This window comes from Callospermophilus lateralis, chromosome 10 (genome assembly GCF_048772815.1).
Source record: "Callospermophilus lateralis isolate mCalLat2 chromosome 10, mCalLat2.hap1, whole genome shotgun sequence".
NCBI classification, from domain to species: Eukaryota; Metazoa; Chordata; class Mammalia; order Rodentia; family Sciuridae; genus Callospermophilus; species Callospermophilus lateralis.
Genome location: NC_135314.1, coordinates 131,909,266 through 131,927,697, shown reverse-complemented (window position 1 = coordinate 131,927,697; position 18,432 = coordinate 131,909,266). Strand labels below are relative to the sequence as shown.

The 18,432-nt window shown below is 40.6% G+C and overlaps 1 protein-coding gene across 1 annotated transcript in view; it reads left to right on the top strand.

The window, feature by feature from the left end:
• Positions 1–90: 90 nt before the first annotated feature.
• Bsn (bassoon presynaptic cytomatrix protein) overlaps positions 91–18,432 on the top strand; it is a 98,077-nt gene continuing 79,735 nt past the window's right edge. The window contains exons 1-2 of the mRNA XM_076868342.2: positions 91–272; positions 2,331–2,346. Coding sequence (XP_076724457.2) covers positions 91–272; positions 2,331–2,346 — 198 coding nt within the window. The remainder of the gene's footprint in view (positions 273–2,330; positions 2,347–18,432) is intronic.

The following is an 18,432-nucleotide window of genomic DNA, read 5'->3' as shown; positions in this document are numbered from 1 at the left end:
GCGGCGGCGGCGTCTAGAGTGTGAGCACGGCCCGGGAGCCACCGGCCCGGGCGCAGTGCGACCCCGACCCTGCCCGTCCGCCTCCCCACCATGGGCAACGAGGCCAGCTTGGAGGGTGGCGCTGGCGACGGGCCGCTGCCGCCTGGAGGCCCTGGCCCGGGCCCCGGTACAGGGAAGCCGCCTTCAGCACCAGCTGGCAGCGGACAGCTCCCCACGTCGGGCACTGCGCGGGCCACCCCAGGACTGCAGGTTTCAGGCGCAGGCCCCGGCAGGTGAGTGCGCGTCTTGGCGGCCTAGGGGCGGGGAGCTGGAGCCTGAGGCTGGGGCCGGGGCCTGGGATCCCAAGATCCGTGGACAGCAAGGTTGGACGTCTGGCCGCACTTTAAGCCCTGTCAGATTGGCATGAGCTGGGTGGAGGCGACCCTTCATTTCTAGCCAGTCCGCCTTGGCAAGGCAGGATGGCAAGTCCAGGGTCAGTCGGGTCCTGCAGACCATTACTTCGTCACGAACCCCAAATTCTTTTCCCCCTGACGCCAGGGCCCAACCGCTCAGAAGGGGCTTATGTAACCTTAGCCTGGTCCCTCCGAGCAGGGGAGCAGTGAGATGGAAAACGCCTTCGCTGTCTGCCAGTGTCTGCATGTGTCCATTGTGTTGGGCCAAGGAAAGAGCACAATGGGAGTGGCTGTCAGGGAAGATAAGTGTCACTGCGAATAATGCAGAGAGATGGAAATAGTTGGACCATGAACTTGGTCTTATGCTTTCCTTAGGCATTTAGCGGCTGTAACCATTTTTGGGGAGACAAAAATTGCCCACTGGACACCAGTAGGCCCAACGATACTAACAGGGTCACGTGCTTTCACCAGGGCTTAGTGAATTACTTTTAGGTGAAGCAGAAATGCTATTAAATTTTCTAGCACCAGCTATGCTCTTGTTGCCACCTCAAACCAATTGGGGGGAAGCTGAAACCCACATAGAATGCTTTAAACAGAACATATCTGATCAAACACTGTGAGACTGCTTGTTTTACGTGTTTGCCAACCTAGAATCTGCAAAACAATCAAGTTGCATTGAATGCAGTGGAATGGAATGTCAATATATAAGTCAGTAGACTGAAAACTCTGGAAAACTACTTAAGATCTATGCAGGATAAAATGGAAGGCATTATTTTATACCAAATAATTCTGGGGAGTAGCAGTTCCCCCTTGGGGGGTGTTTCTGGTCTATATGAGGCTGCTGATTAATGTTTTTTTTTGTTTTTTTTTTGCCTTTTCTGTGTGGGAGCACATAAATTCTGAGGGAGCATAATTTTTACTTCTTCAGCTGCCCAACCGTGTCTCTTACATGTTTATTTCCTTATGTGTTTTATGTTCTTAGACAACTAACAGTGGTGAAAGGCTCTTAGTAGCCTGAAACCTGTCACAAACCAAGCCAGCCTGTGAGCATCATTTTTAGAAGTGGAATTTGTCCATTTTACATTAGCTGTTAGAGTAATGCAGCTGGATAGCACATGGCTCTTAGCACAGCAAATGCTGTCCATCTTGCTGCATGTTGAGTTACTGTTTGGGTTTTAGCTTGAGGGAGACTTACCCAAGCTTCAGTGCTCTCCCTCCAAGGAAAAGCTTCTACAGCTGAATGGAAAAACACCTTGTTACTGGGAGCTCTCTATGTGAGGAATTTCCCATTTCTCTTTTGGAAACCAGACAGGATGCTCTGCTTGTAGTTTATCAGATGTTGCAGAGCCAAACATGAAATTTTGGAAAGATTTGGGCAGCTTAGAGGCAGATATATACTGCTCATATTCCTTTCCATTGTCTCATTTCTACTCCATCTATGCATTCTGCTTCAGGGCAGATCCATAGATTGCTGTGGGTGAGGGGCACCATAGAATCTTGCTAGATTTAACAGTCACACAATTTCTCACCTGGCTGTGGGCAAGGCTCACCATGGGCCTGTGGTGCTAAGGTCCCGTGACTATCAGGCTTAGGAGGTAAACTAGCTATTTGTCACCAAAGCTAAGGACTGGGGACCCTTAGGAGACAGAATTTACTTTTTCCAGTTGATATTTGGCATATCCCAGTCTCTCAGCTGAGCTCCATGGTCTGTCTTTCCCTCAGTATAGGAATGGCTACTTCCTCTCACCAGAGCATCTCAGGTACCTGATACCAAATTTAGTATATTCTGTTCTGAGATGCTGCTGAACATTGTTGGAGGAAAAATCTCTGTGACATATGCCTCTGGGCATTCAGGAAAGAGCATTGGCTCAGACACATATTTATTTCTAGCAACACTGTAGATTTTGGATCAGTCAGAAAGCTCAAGGAGGTAGGTAGAGGGTCAGGTAAAGGGGTGATCATTTTTCTAACCCCAGAAGGGAATAAAACTGAGGTTCTGAGGGAGTTGAATCCTGGTTCTTTCCTACTGCCATATTACATCTTGTCATCCCAGGCTGAATTAGTCTTTTCATCCTCATACTGAGATGACTTGGCTGTGTGAGGGGGTGGCCCCAGCATTTGCTGCAGAAGAGCTTAATCTGAACCCCATGAGTAGCAATGCTACCATACCTATAGTATTGCCCCTTAGCCCATTTGGATGATAGGGAGCTTTGGCCACTGGGGTCCAAAGGAAGGGCTTTCTGTTTCTGGTTTTAGGGTCAATACTTGCAGTTTTATAGACTACTTTTCTCAAGGAGTGCCAGATTAGGAGAAGGCTAAACTCTGTTTCAGGTTTCACTCTCAAGCTGTATGCCCTGGTGTGGGCTGCATCCTCTTAGAGGAAGAGGTATCTTTCATTCATTTCTTCATTTATTTATGGAGATGTGCCTAATGTATGGTGGGGTGCACAAGTTGATGGAATTTTACCTATACATACACCCATGACACGTTACCAGTTCAAGATATAACCTTATCTGTACCCCAGAAAGTGTCTTTTTAAAAATTTACTGAAGGGCTGGGGATGTGGCTCAAGCCATAGCACGCTTGCCTGGCATGCTTGCGGCCTGGGTTCAATCCTCAGCACCACATACAAACAAAGATGTTGTGTCTGCCGAAAACTGAAAAAAAAAAAAAATATATATATATATATATATAAAATTCTCTCTCTCTCTCTCTTTAAAAAAACAAAATGTACTGAAGAGCAATATAGACCAGTGGCAGTCTGTATAGTATACACCAGTCCTGTGGATTTGAATATGTTTTGACATCTGCAAATTGATCTAGTCAATTAGCTAAGGAATGTTTACCAGCTATCAGGATCAAGCATTTCATGGAGGTTCTGGAAGGATATATGGTAACTTCTCTATCCTCTAGCACTCAGAATCTGTTGATCAGGTAGCTCTTGAAGAACCAAATTGTGGAAGAGCTCTGGGAGAGACTGTGGGTACCTTAGAGTCTGAGAAATGTCAAATAGGCAGTTTTCGTTGTTGTTGTTTTTTGGTCCTGGGGCTTGAACTCAGGGGCACTCAACCACTGAGCCACAACCCCAGCCCTATTTTGTATTTTATTTAGAGACAGGGTCTCATTGAGTTGTTAGTGCCTCACTAAGTTGCTGAAGCGGGCTTTTAAAAAAATTTTTATACCTTTATTTTATTTATTTTTATGTGGTGCTGAGGATTGAGCCCAGGGCCTCACACGCACTAGGCGCAGGATCTACTGCTGAGCTACAACACTAGCCCCCTGAGGCTGGCTTTGAACTCGTGATCCTCCTGTCTCAGCCTCTTGAGCTGCTGGGATTACAGGTGTGCACCACTGTGCCCAGCTCAAATAGGCAGGTTTTTTTGAAAAAATTTTTAAAAATGTTGATGGACCTTTATTTTATTCATTTATTTATATGCTGAGAATCAGACCCAGTGCCTCACACATGCTAGGCAAGTGCTCTACCACTGAGCCACAACCCCAGCCCTAAATAGGCAGTTCTTACAGAAGGATTGTCAAGTAGGAAGAGTGGAGAGGCAGAGCTAGGCTTCAAGAGAGGGAGAGACCTAGGGTTAGCAGAGGTAGAAATAGAGAGAAATTAGATAAGAAGTGTGGTACACTGGCAGGAATAATGAATAGAAAATGAGACTGAGTGCAGGAGGCTGGGAAAGAGTTGGGGCAAAGCCAGGTAGAACCATTTTTCCCTCATTGCCCATTATGATTGACTCAGTTCTAGACTGTATGCCATGGAGACATGTTGAACCAAAGTCAGCTGGGCACAGAGAATCTGGTCATTTGCTGGAAGGTGGGCAAGGCTGCTCTGAGAACCACACCAAAAGTTCCTTCCTCAAAATGGATTTATCAGACATGTTGTCTTTGGTATGGGATTGTCTTTATTGCTTTATCAGATAACTGTCAGGCTCTAGAAAAATATGGGATGAATTTGTAAAGAATGAAAAGAGGGCTGAGGTTGTGGCTCAGCGGTACATTGCTCGCCTAACATGTGTGAGACCCTGGGTTCCATCCTCAGCACACATAAAGAGAAATAAATAAAGGTATTGTGCTCATCTACAACTGAAAAAAAAAAAAAAAGAAAGAAAGAAAAGACCCAATTCAGGGTTTGTGAAAAAAGATCCTTTATCATTTAGAGATCTTGTTTGACCACAGTGGCTGGGTTTTCAGGGAGGGCATGACATACACTAAAGTGATTTCACATTTGAGTGGTCGTGATGTTAAAATTTTAGCCCAATCCAACCACTTTTGCATTTTTTTCCCTCTTCCTTCCTCTACACATCTTGGTAGCAGGGATTGAACCCAGGGCCTTATGCATGCAAGGCAAGCAATCTACCACTGAGATATATCCCCAACCCTTTTTAAAATTTTATTTTGAGATAGGGTCTCACTAAGTTATCCAAGCTGGCCCCAAACTTGTGATTGTCTTGACTCAGCCTCCTGAATAGCTGAGATTGTAGGCATGTGCCTGCTCACCCAGCCATTTATATATATATTGTGTGTGTGTGTGTGTGTGTGTGTGTGTGTGTGTGTGTATTGAACCCAGGGCCTTGTGCCTACAAGGCAAGCACTCTACCAACTGAGCTATAACCCCAACCCCATTTTTGCATTTCTTGAAGGGGTAGCTTTGGTAAAATAGTTGTTCTCAGCATTAGTATGACTGATAAGATGCTGTTGATTAAAAAAAAAAATTATAATGGAGAGACTAGGAAGGGAGAGGAGATATATGTATGTGTTTATATATGTGTGTATATATAAATATCTATCTCTCTTTATGTATTTACTATGGAATATTTCAAACTTACATAAAAGAATAGTCTAATAAACTCCTATGTTCCCATTGCTTAGCCACAGCTATCATGAACTCAAGGCAAATCAAATTTTATCTATCTCCCTCACCCCCCACTTGCCACAGAAGCAAATTCCAGACATCCCAACATTTCATCATCAGTATTTCTAAGAAAAAAGGGCTTTATAAAAACATAACCACAATATCATAATTACATTTAAATAGTTACTAATTTCTTCTTTTTGGAATGGAACCCAGGGCCTCATGCATACTAGGCAAGTGCTTTCCTCTGAGCTTCATCCCCAGGCCAAAAATCTCTTCTTCTTCTTCTTTTTTCTTTATTAAATTGTTTATTTATTCTAATTTGTTACACATGATGGCAGAAGCAATTCATTTCACATTACACATATAGAGCACAAATTTTCAAGTCACTGGTTGTACACAACAATTCCTTCTTTTTTTTAAAGGAGAGAGAGAGAGAGAGAATTTTTTTTTTTTTTTTTTTTTTTGTAGATGGACACAACACAATGCCTTTATTATGTGATGCTGAGAATCAAATCCAGGTCCCGCCCGTACTAAGCGAGCACTCTACCACTGAACCACAATCCCAGCCCCCAACAATTTCTTCTTAATCTCAGCAAATATTCAGTCCTGTTTCCATTTTTCTGTGTTTCTGTGTCTTATGACATAGAAAAATGTCTTATTTTTATAGTGAGTTTTTTTTAATTGCAATGCATTTGCCTGATACATCTCTATTTAAACCTTGAAATTTGTGTCTTAGAAAACTATGTCAGTTGACATGGTAGTATATGTATGTAATGCCAGAAATTCAGGAGGCTGAGGCAGGAGATTATAGGTTCAACAACTTAATGAGACCCTGTCTTAAATTTTAAAATAAAAATAAAAATAAAACAGGGCTGGGATGTAGTTCAGTGGTAAAGCACCCTTGGATTCAATTCCTATTACACAAAAAGAGAGAAAGTACAAAGCAAACAAACAAACCAACCAACCCAAAAAACCTACAGAACAGTTTCTTTTAATCTGGACTGTGCTGATTGCATCCCTGTGATGTTTCTCTGTCCATATTTTTCCTGAAAACTAGGAATTAGAAGCTATTTGATTCACATCATCATTATCATTATTATTATTGTTATTATCCTTTTTGTGGTACTCAGGATTGAGCCCAATGTCTCACACATGCTAGGCAAATACTCTACAATGAAGCCCGTATTTCTTTACTAGGGATTGAATCCAGAGGCGTTTATCCACTGAGTCACTTCTCCAGTCCTTAAAAAAAATTTCTTAAATATTTTTTTAGTTGTTGATAGGCATTTATTTATTTATTTATTTATTTATATGTGGTGCTGAGAATTGAACCCAGTGCCTCACATGTGCTAGGCAAGCGCTCTACCACTGAGCTACAACCCTAGCCTTTCCCCAACCCCTTTTATTTTTTATGTTGAGACAGTGTCTCACTAGGTTACTTAGGGTCTCACTAAGTTGCTGAGGCTGGCTTTGAACTTTCGATCCTCCTGCCTCAGCCTCCTGAGCAGCTGGGATTACAGGTGTGTGCCACCATGCCCAGCTGGTTCTGAGGCAAAGCTTTTAGGAGCTCCTAGAACATGTCATCCCTCTCTGTATATGTGAGTAGGATTCTGCTAGAAGATAGTATTGGAGTACTTTAATAAATCTTCCCCTTCTCACCTGTCTTGCATTTCTGAATGGGGCCCTTTCCTCTTGTGAGGGTTGGGAAGGGCCAGACCCTGCTGTGTGTGAGCTACTTGAGGGGAATCTGTTCTTGGATACTGTAGGCTATGTTCTATTAAGTTGGTGCTGACTGTGTAGGTAGACTGATAAAACTGCTATTACTACCATTACTGTGATGACTGTTTCATCATAGATATTAGGTGTTTTATTTCTTACTCTACTTGTCAGGCCTTGAAGTTCCTACAAGCCCCATCTGTCCTGGACTTACTTGTTCTTCCTTCCTGATAACTAACTTATTAAATGGTGAAAAATGGTGGCTGAGACCTGCATTCCTACAGCAAGGACTAAGTGTCACTTTAGGATGTGAGGCCTTCCTGCTAAACTGGGACTTGGAAAGCAATATAGCTGTGGATTCCTGCCCTACTCCTGCTTCACTTGGTGCTGGGGTGTGTCATGCTGGTATAGATACTGTATTAATAGGACTCACCCAAGTACCTTTCCTGCAAAGCCTTTTGCCATCTCTGTCAACCAATAAAGTGATGAAGTTGGCCATAGTTGAAGAATGAATTGGAACCTGGTCTATGGTCCTCTGCCTGTGGTAGCAGAAATGAAATTCTGGTGTCCTACCCTCTCTGTTTTCTACCTTTCAGATTGGACCTCTGGTGGATGGGGTGTCTGTTGGCCCCTGGCATTCTCTGACAGTTTGTCTTATTCTTAGGTTCTGGTCAACTGAGCCTGTGGGGTAGGACTGGTGAGCGTGTTCCCTAACTCATCTGTGCTCTGCCTTGGGCCCCAGGCTGCTCGCAGGACTTCTCTGATCTCTCTTTCCCCTTATTTGCTAAGGGCACCTAATATTCTGAAGAGAGCCTCTTATTTGATATCCCATTTCTTTCTAATAAGAATGTCACATAGAGGGGCTGGGATTGTGGCTCAGTAGTAGAGTGCTTGCCTAGTATGCGTGAGGCACTGGGTTCGATCCTCAGCACCATATATAAATAAGTAAATAAAATGAAGGTACTGTGTCCATCTACAACTTAAAAAAAAATTAAAAAAAGAAGGTCACATAGAGGCACATTGGAAACTTATAGGTCCCCTGGGTTCAGATCCAGAACTGCCTGGAGAAGCCTGGCTGCTCCTGAAGTAGGCAGAGCTGTTGTCAGGCTCAAAAGTGAAGAAGAGATTTTCCTGAGGTTAAATAGAGAGGTTGGCTTCTGTGACTTGGTTCCAAGTGTTGAGGAGATCAAAGAGCCCTACCACCTTGTTATATAGGGATCACCTCACCTGATCCTACCTGAGACTGCCTCCTGTTTCCAGAGGAGCCAGAGCTCTCCAGGGGCACTGGCTCAAGGAGGGAGTTGAGTTACCCAAGGATACTGGGAGAACCCTTATGGTGAGAATTGAACCCAGTGCCTTGGAAGAAAGGGAGGGTAAGGAAATTTTCCAACAGGCATACCATTACATTCCTATTACCCTTGTTACCTGCACTTAGAAATTTTTTTTTTTTTTTTTTTTTTTTTTTTTTTGTGCCAGGAATTGAACCCAGAGGCACCAGTGAGCCACACCACATCCCCAGCCCTTTTAAAATTTTATTTAGAGACAGGGTCTTGCTAAATTGCTTAGGGGCTTGGTAAGTTGCTGAGGCTGGCTTCAAACTTGGGATCCTCCTGCTTCAACTTCCCAAGGTGCTGGAATTACTGGTATGTGTCACTGTGCCTGGTCTTAAATTCTTAAAATTTAACTCATTTTTTAAAATTGACAAATCTGAGTGTGGTGGTGCACACTTATAATCCCAGCAACTTGGGAGGCTGAGGCAGGAGGATTGTAGATTTGAGGTCAACTTCAGCAACTTAGAGAAAACTTGTCTCAAATAGAAATAAAAAGGGCCAGGGATATAGTTCTGTGGTAGAATATCCCTGGATTCAATTCCTGGTGTCACAAAACAAATAAACAAATAAATAAATTTGACAAATAAAATTTGTATATTTTGGGGCTAGTATTCTAGTTCAGTGGTAGAGCACTTGCTTAGCATGTGTGAGGCACTGGGTTTGAACCTCAGCACCACATAAAAATAAATAAAATAAAGGTACTGCAACTAAATTTTTTTAATTGTGTATGTTTATTGCAATACACCATGATGTTTAAAGTATAATTGTGGAATGGCAAAATCAAACTAACAAACATATTCATTACATTACATATCTTTTTGTGGTGAAAATAGTTGAAATCTATACTCAATTATTTTTAAGAACATAGTACCTTGTTATTAACTGTAGTCAACATGTTGTACAGTAGATCTCTTGAATTTATTCCTACCATCTAAATGAAAGTTTGAATCCTTGACCAACATCTTCACACTCTCTTCTCCTGTACTTTTTGTATGAGGAGGTTGTGTATATTTTTACAGTTATAGTCTACTTAGAAGAGGGACTTTTTAAAAATTTTTTTTTTTTTTTAGTTGTTGATAGACCTTTATTTATTTTACGTGGTGGTGAGAATTGAATCCAGTGCCTCACACATGCCAGGCAAGTGCACTACCGCTGAGCCCTAGCCCCAGCCCAGAAGTAGGACTTTTAAATGGAAGTTTATCCATGTATTTAGGAAACCTTCTGATGAGCCTGTTCCTGGATAAAATGAGAAACTAAGGAAGGAGCACAAAATGGGCTCTGCCCTCATGGGACTTATGGTTTTGGGGGAAAGAAAGAAGCACTTGTCTAGATCTTTACAGTCAACCTTTTTTTCCTTAGTTAGGATTTGCTCCTGTCTTCTCTTTGTCTCACAGAGGTATGATATATGAGAGCATTATTTAAAGGGTTTGTATTATTTCATATCCTAAAATAGTAGAACATATATTTATATAGTGCTTTACAGCTTACAAAACACATTCACAACATTAACTTATTCTGTTGGGAACTCCAAAGGCCTAAGATGAGAGATTTAGAAGAACAGCCAACTAGCAGACTTCAGCAAACCAAAATGCCACACATTGAGCACAGCTGGAGAACTGTATCATTTCCTCACCTCCTGCTCAGATAAGATGGAAAATTTAGCAAGAGGTTAAGTAGGGCTGTGAGGATGGGAAAGAGATCAGAAAGTAGGACATTTGGACAAAGGTTGGAATGAGGAATTGTGGCAGCATCCTGAATGGTGGTCAGAAATTCAGGTTTTAATCAAACTGCTATTCATGTTGGATAGGTCGTTTTTTTTTTTTTTTGTATGTGCGTGTGTATGGTACTGGGGATTTAACTCAGGGCATTGCACATACTAGGCAAGACCTCTGCCACTAAATTGTGCCCCTAGATCCTAAGTCTTCATTTTTTTTTCCATTTCTAAAATGAAAAATTTAACTAGATAATCTCCAAATAATTCCTGTAAGAGTAAAAAGGAAAGACTATGCTTTCTACTGTTTTTTAGCTTCTTTGAATTTAGAAAACAAGGTCAAGGTCACAAGTCAAAATTACAACATGTACCAGTTAGGTATGTTTGAAGCAGCTGTAAATGAAGAGGGCTGCTTGTCCACTGTGACCAGAGATTTTTCAGAATGGATAAGACAACCTGACAATCAAGCCTGGAGACAGGAGAGGGGCTAGCTCGCACTCTGCCTGTGGGTTGCTTCTGGTAGTCAAGGATTCTTGAAAAGCTGTTGGCCTCCTTGTGCAGGGTTGGCTGGCCAACCAGCAAGACTTCAAAGGAGGCCTGCAGGACCTGCTGTTTCTGGTGGTGCTCTGCTGCTTGTCTTCTGAGTATTGTTCCACCCACATCCTTCATGCGCTCTGGCAGCAACAGTGAGCCCATTTCCAGGGGAGCTAAATTTGGCCAAAGTTTTGTGGTGGGGAAGGCAGGGCATGGAGAGCACTAGCCTGAAAGAGACATTTGTTCTGTGCCTTTCAGTTGGGAAGTTGGGCAATTGGGACTTTTTCATTAATAGAGAAAAGAGAGTGCTCTGCAGTTTTTGCCACTCTGTGGGTTCTGTGGGCTCAGGCCCTGTCTCCTATAAAGTCAAGTTTCAGTGTATGTGCCTGCTTCCTTTAAGAGCATAATTTGGCTTCAGAAAGTTATGGGTTTGCTTTGTTTTTTTTCTATTTTGAGCATTTAATCCAATCCTTAAAGGATGCCATAATACCTGTTCTCACACTCTACCCATGCTGGAACTCTGCCTTGGTGTGCACACTCAATAGTCAGCAACATTTTGTCTTGCCCAAAGAAATGATTCCACTGTTGGGAATTATGTAGTTGCTTCCTCAAACCCAGTCTTCTCTAAATTGACATCTCCAACTTCTGTGGCTATGATGTGCCTCCGGGACCCTTGTCCATATACCATGCCCTGTCCAAGGCTGTTAGTACTCCGAGAACAGGGAGTCTTAGAGAACAGGGCCCAGAGCTCAACATTTTACATGGGCTATGAGTGACATAGTCTAAAGGACAAGGGGCCTTCATGCAGCATGAAAAGATCTTCCTTTCTGAGAGATCTATGGCAGCTTCTTCTACTTGTCCAGCCCCATGTTGGGCATTTCTGCATGAACACTGAATGCCTTGCATCCTGGACTTTTACAGCCCAGGTGTGAATCTGTGGGGATCTGCATGGGTCTTACTCTGTATTCTGTGATTATATTTGGATATCCTTTGTAACCTAGGGAGATTGTTTGGATCCCATGTTCCATGAACTGGAGGTAAAAACTAAGGCAGTGTGCTTGTTTTAGGAATCATACTGTAAGACTTTCTCTCCTTTCTATGGCCCTGTGAGTCCACTTTCTGAATCCCTGCATTTGAAATTGAATGGTCAATGTTGGAGTTTTGAGGTCAGGGCCTTGTCAGCTCAGGTTTGGAGTTATGTCAGCTAAGGAAAGTAGATAACCAAGTCTGGATTGGATAGGCAACCACCCCTTGCACCCTAATCATGGTGCCCTGTGCATGGCAGAGGAAACCCCTGTGCAGGTCTGTCTTTTCCTGATGGGCCGTATCATGATGGTCTCTCTTTAGGGCACACTAACCTTTGTAGCACCAAGGAGTAGATGTTCCCAGGAACAGAAGGTGCTCTTTAGTCAAAAATTTCAAACACATATAGAAAGAGAAAGGATATTATGATGAACTCCCTCCTGTGAACCCATTACCCAACCTCAACAATGATCAGTGTTTTGGAAATTTTGTTTCATCTATATTCTTCCAACATTTCTTTGGCTGGAATATTTTCATTCAGAATCTAAACGTATCATTTCACTCATAAATACTTTATGATGTACTTCTAATAGTTAAAAAGATGTTTTAAGTTTCATCCAGTGACATTATCATAACCAACAGAGTTAACTGTAATTTCTTAATGTGACCCAATACCTAGTCCATGTTCAATTTTCCTTTTGTCTCAAAAAGGATTTTTTAGAGTAAGTTGTTCAAATTAAGATCCAAACAAGGTATACACATTGCATTTTGTTGATGTGTCTCTAATTCTCTTACTCTAACAGTCCCCCTCCTTGTTGCTTTTTTTTTTTTTTTTGAAAAATGCCATTTATTTGGTAAAGAAAACAGAACATTTGTCCTAAAACTATCTTCTATTTGGGTTTTGGCTGAGCACTTCTTTCTGATTTTGTTTTGTTTCTTGTCTTCTCATATTTCCTATGAAGTGGTAATGAGATCTTAATCAGAATAGATTCTGGTTCAATCTTTCTGGCAAAAATATTTTATTGGGAGTATCATGTTCTTCCTATCACATCCCAGGAAGAAGACGAATGTCTACTTTTCCCATTTCAGTGATGAAAAGATCAATCAGTTTGTATCAGTGATCTTATCCATTATAAATTTCCTGTCAACTTTTGCCTGGTGGTTTTATCATTCACTGATGATCTTTAGCTAGACCCATTATTTAATTAGGGGTTGCACAATTAGCTGATTTTCTATAAAGAAAATTTTATATTATCAACCATTTGATTAGTCTGAAATTCAGTTCAAATAAAAACATAGGATATAACTGGGGCTGTCATTCAGTGGCAGAGCGCTTGCCTAGCATGTTTGAGGCATTGGGTTCCATCCCCAGCACCACATAAAAATTAATTAATTAATTTAAACAAATTAATAAATAATAATAAAATAAAGGCATTCTATTCTATCCATATAAAACTATAACTTTTTTAAAAAACACAGGATAAACGCTTCTATTTTAGAATAATGAGCATTGTTATCATTATAAACACATGGATTTAGCATATTTGGTATACAGTCATCTTCTGAAGTCATTATATTTTTGATATACAAATTACCCTATCTTTGGCCAGTGATAACCCCTTCAGGTTGGTTCCTGCATTGTTTTGACATGCTTCTGCTATAGTTCTTAAATAACCTTTTTGCTTTTTGATACAATGGATATCTCAGCATTATCTTATATAATTCCTAACCCAGACCAGAAGTTGACCATTTGCCCAAGAAACGCTGTTTACTTTTAAGGGGAAATGGTATTTGGAGACTAAAATCAGAGCATGAGTAATGCTTACTGCCATTGGGGTAACATATCCTCTAGGTCTTTTATTGTGTAGATGTGATATGAGTATCTGTCTATCTTTCTATATATCTTAGAGTTTAATGCTGGTATTTCCAAGTAGATTTATAAGGGATTATCCCATAGACTAGGTTTTTAATTTATGTTCTTTGATTTAATTTCTCCATCCCTTCTCTTACACTAGAAAACAAACAAAACCACCACCACAACAAAACTCAGTTCTTTTTTTGGTACTGGGGGTTGAATCCAGGGCACTTTACTACTGAGCTACATCCCAGACCTTTTTATTTTTTATTTTTAGACAAGGTATCACTAAATTGCTGAGGCTGGTCTCAAATTTGCAATCCTCCCGCCTTGAGTTTCTTGGGTTACAGGCATGTGCCACTCCTCCCAAGAAAATTCAAAGGTCTTAAAGGTCTTAAACTTGAAGGTCTTGGGGCTGGGGTTGTGTCTCAGTGGTAGAATGATCCTCAGCACCATATAAAATAAATAAAAGGATTGTGTCCAACTACAACTAAAAAATAAAAAATTAAAACAAAAAAACTTGAAGGTCTTAAAACACCAGCATTATTACCTATTGACTTTATTCTAATACATATATGTGACCATAGATAGCATATATATGTATGTCTGTATATTTAAATACATATGTATTTCAAAATCACAATATAGATATTTTTATTAATGATAATATTAGTAATTGTAGTTTAAGATTTCCTTGTGGTTTCTTTGGTCCATAGGTTATATCTTTCCAGGGATAGTTCTGTGTTTCAGAGTTATTTTAAATGATTCTTCCCTGTGTGGTTATGCCATTAATAGGAGATAAAGTGAAGGCCTTTTTTTTTCAGTTTGTGTTCAATATGTGAGGATTGGTTTTCTTTCCTTTTTTTAATATTTATTTTTTTAGTTGTAGTTGGACACAATACCTTTAATGTGGTGCTGAGGATTGAACCCAGGGCCTCTGATGTGCTAGGCAAGTGCTCTACCACTGAGCCACAACTCCAGCCCTGTAAGGATTGGTTTTTCTATCAGTTGTCTATTGCTACCATATTACTACACAATAAATCAGCCCAAACTCAATGACTTCATAAAACAATTTTTTATTATCACTCATCCATCTGTATGCTGGTGAGAATTCATTAATTCAAGTTAGGCTTCAGGCTGCAGTCAAATCTGGGTCTGCTCTGTATGCCTCTTATCTTCCCTGGACAGCAAGCTAACTGCAGCATGTTCTTACTATAGTGATAACAGACACAAGATAATCACATGAGCACATTTCAAGCCTCTGATATTCTGAAGCATCTGTTAACTTTCTTTCAGTCAGAGCAATTTATGGTTAAGCCCAAAGTCAAGGTGGGGGTATTTTTAAGTTCTTTGATTTAATTTCTCCATCTCATCTCTTAAACTTAAAAAACAAACAAACAAACAAACAAAAAAACCCTTCAGTTTTTAAAGGTCTTAAGACCTTAAGACACTGGCATTATTACCTATTGGCTTTATTCTAATATACATATACATATATATATATATATGTGTGTGTGTGTGTATATATATATATATATGAGTATAGATATAAAATGCAATATATAGAATATAATATTTGTATTATATATAGTATAATGTAATATAGAGTATAATATGTGCACATCTGTATATTTAAATATACATTACTAGGGCTTTGTAACAAATTACCCTAAAACTTGGTGGTGGAAAGTAACCATTATTTTGGTCACACATTCTGTAGTTCAGGGATTCAGTCAGGGCACAATGGGAATAGCTTATTTTGCTTCACTCTATCTGGAGCTTCCACTGGAAGACAGAGGACTAGAAACTAGACTCTTCTGAAGGCTCATCATTTATTGTCTGACAGTTGATCCTAGTTGATACTGGAACCTCAATGCTTTTCTCTGTGTTCTTTCAATGTGAGTTGGTTTGGGCTTCCTCATGACATGGTTCCAGTAGTGAAGTGGGGCTTGTTGAGGACTTTACTGCCTTTTATGATCTAGTCTTAAAAGACATGCAGTATCGGGGCTGGGGTTGTGGCTCAGTGGCAAAGTGCTTGCCTCGCGTATGTGCGGCCCTAGGTTCAATCCTCAGCATCACATAAAAATAAAAATAAATAAATAAAATGAAGGCATTAAAAAAAAAAAGGCATGCAGTATCACTTCTGGCATGTTTTACTCATTAAGACAGTCACAAAGTATTGCTCAGTTTTAAGAGAAAGAGATATGAACTCCATTTCTTTTTTTTTTTAACATTTGTTTTTTAGTTAAACACAATTGTTTTATTTTGTTTATTTTTATGTAGTGCTGAGGATCGAACCTAGGGCCTCGAACGTGCTAGGCAAGCATTCTACCACTGAGCCACAACCCCAGCCCTAAACTCCATTTCTTAATTGACAGCATCCATATTTTTTAAATTTTTTTTTAAATTTTATTTTTGAGTTGTAGTTGGACACAATACCTTTATTTTATTTTATTTATTTTTTTTAGAGAGAAGGGGAGAGAGAGAGAGAGAGAGAGAGAGAGAGAGAGAGAGAGAGAGAGAAAGAGAGAGAATTTTTAATATTTTATTTTTTAGTTATCGGTGGACAACAACATCTTTGTATGTGGTGCTGAGGATCGAACCCGGGCCGCACGCATGCCAGGTGAGCGTGCTACCGCTTGAGCCACATCCCTAGCCCCACTTTATTTTATTTTTATGTGGTGCTGAGGATTGAACCCAGGGCCTCATACATGCTAGACGAGCGCTCTGCCACTGAGCCACAACCCTAGTCCCCAGATTTGTTTTTTGTTTTGGGGTGTGTGTGAGTGTACTGGGGATCGAACCCAGGGGTGCTCTACCTCTGTGCTATATCCCCCGCCCTTTTTAATATTATTTTTGAGACAGGATCTTGCTAAGTTGCTGAGGTTGGTTTTTTTGTTTTTTAAATATATTTTTTAGTTGTAGATGGACATAATATCTCCATTTATTTATTTTTTTTACGTGGTACTGAGAATTGAACCCAGTGCCTTACATGTGCAATATAGGTGCTCTACGACTGAGCCCCAGCACCAGCGCTGAGGCTGTTTTTGAACTTGCAATTCTCCTGCTTCAGTCTCTTGAGTTGCTGGATTTCAGTCATGAGCCATCATGCCCAGCAGAGTACCTAGGTTCTTTAAGAGCATATAGGGGGCTGGGGCTGTGGCTCAGTGGTAGCGCACTTGCCTAGCATGCGTGAGGCACTGGGTTCGATTCTCAGCACCATGTATAAATAAAATAAATGTCCATCAACAACTAAAAAAAGAGTAATAAAAAAAAGAGCATGTGGAATTGGAAATTTTTCTGAGACCATTTTTGGAAAATACAGTTTGCTATAGTTGGAAAATATACTATAACTCTATTTGGAAGAACTGCAGAATCATTTGGCAAAGGCAGAATCCATGGAAAGTAAAGAATAAAGAACAACAATACCATCTACCATATTTTTTCTTTTTGATTTAATTTTAAAAATCATATAAATCTTTCATGTGATTCCAAAGAAAAGCCTAGTTCCTTCTACCTATTCTCCTCCTTCCCTAATAAACATTTTTATATTGGATATGAAGGCAAATCTGTAATCCAGACTAGGGAGACTGAGGCAGGAGGATTGGAAGTTTGAGACCAGCAATTTAGCCCAAGAAACAATCTCACAAGACAAAATATAAAAATTTAAAAAGGACCCAGCTTGGTGGTGCAAGCCTGTAATTTCAATGGCTCAGGAGGCTGAGGCAGATGATCATAGGTTCAAAGCCAGCCTCAGCAACTTAGTGAGGCCCTAAGTAACTTAGGGAGACCGTGTCTCTAAATAAAATATAAAGAAAGGTTGGGGATGTTGGTCAGTGGTTAAGTGCCTTTGAGTTCAATTCCTGGTACCTAAATAAATAAATAATTAAAAGGGTCTGTGGATATAACTCAGTGTTAGAACATCTTTGGGTACCACTTCTTCTTCTTCTTCTTTTTTTTTTTTGGTACTGGGGATTGAACTCAGGGGCACTCAGCCACTGAGCCACATCCCCAGCCCTATTTTGTATTTTATTTAGAGACAGAATCTCCTTGAGTTGCTTAGTGCCTTGCCATTGCTGAGGCTGGCTTTGAACTCATGATTCTCCTGTCCCAGTCTCCCTAGCTGATGGGATTACAGGCATGTGCCACCGCACCCAGCCCATACCACTTCTTTTTAAATTTTGCATGCCAAGCAATTGCTATATTACTGAGTACACCCAAATCCCTATATGTTGCTTTTTTTCTTCACATTTCCCCCACCTAGTACTGGAATGGAACCCGGGGGTGCTTTACCAACTGGCGCTTTACCTCAGACCTTTTTATTTATTTATTTTTAGTTTAATACAGGGTCTTTTTAAGTTCTGAGGCTGTCCTTGAACTTGTAGTCCCCCGCTTCAGACTTTGGAGTCCCTGGGATACAGTCATGTACCACTGTTCCCAGCTATAATATAATATCATTTGAAGATCACCCTCTGGAAGAATATAGAACTCCTCCTGATCCTTTTTTTGCATCTGCACAGGGTTTCACAATGTGGACATGCCGTGGTTTATCCATGGACATTGAACTGTGTCCAGTCTTTTGCTCTTACAAATAACACTACAGTGAAGAATGTGGCACACATTATTTTGTAATTTTGTCAGTGTGTCTATGAGATTGTTTCCTAGAAGTAGGATTGCTGAAACAAAAGGGTAAATGTTTAAGTAATTTTCTCCTATGTTGGGAAGGAAATAAAAGTGGTAAAAAGTGCTTACCTTCTGAATGTGTTCTGAAAGTAGAGCCAAAAGAATTGCTAAAGGGTTGGTTGTGAAGAGTTTTGAGAAAGAGAGGAGTTAGAGGGCTTCCAGAGTTTTGGTCTGAATGTCTAATATACATGAAAGGCATGAAGGAAAGCAGGCAGAGGACAGGGTTGGGTATGAGGGATGAGATCTAAATTCAGAAGTTTGTTCTTAGGCCAGTTGTATGTGTGTGTGTGTGTGTGCGGGCACGCTCGTGCACATGCCCACGC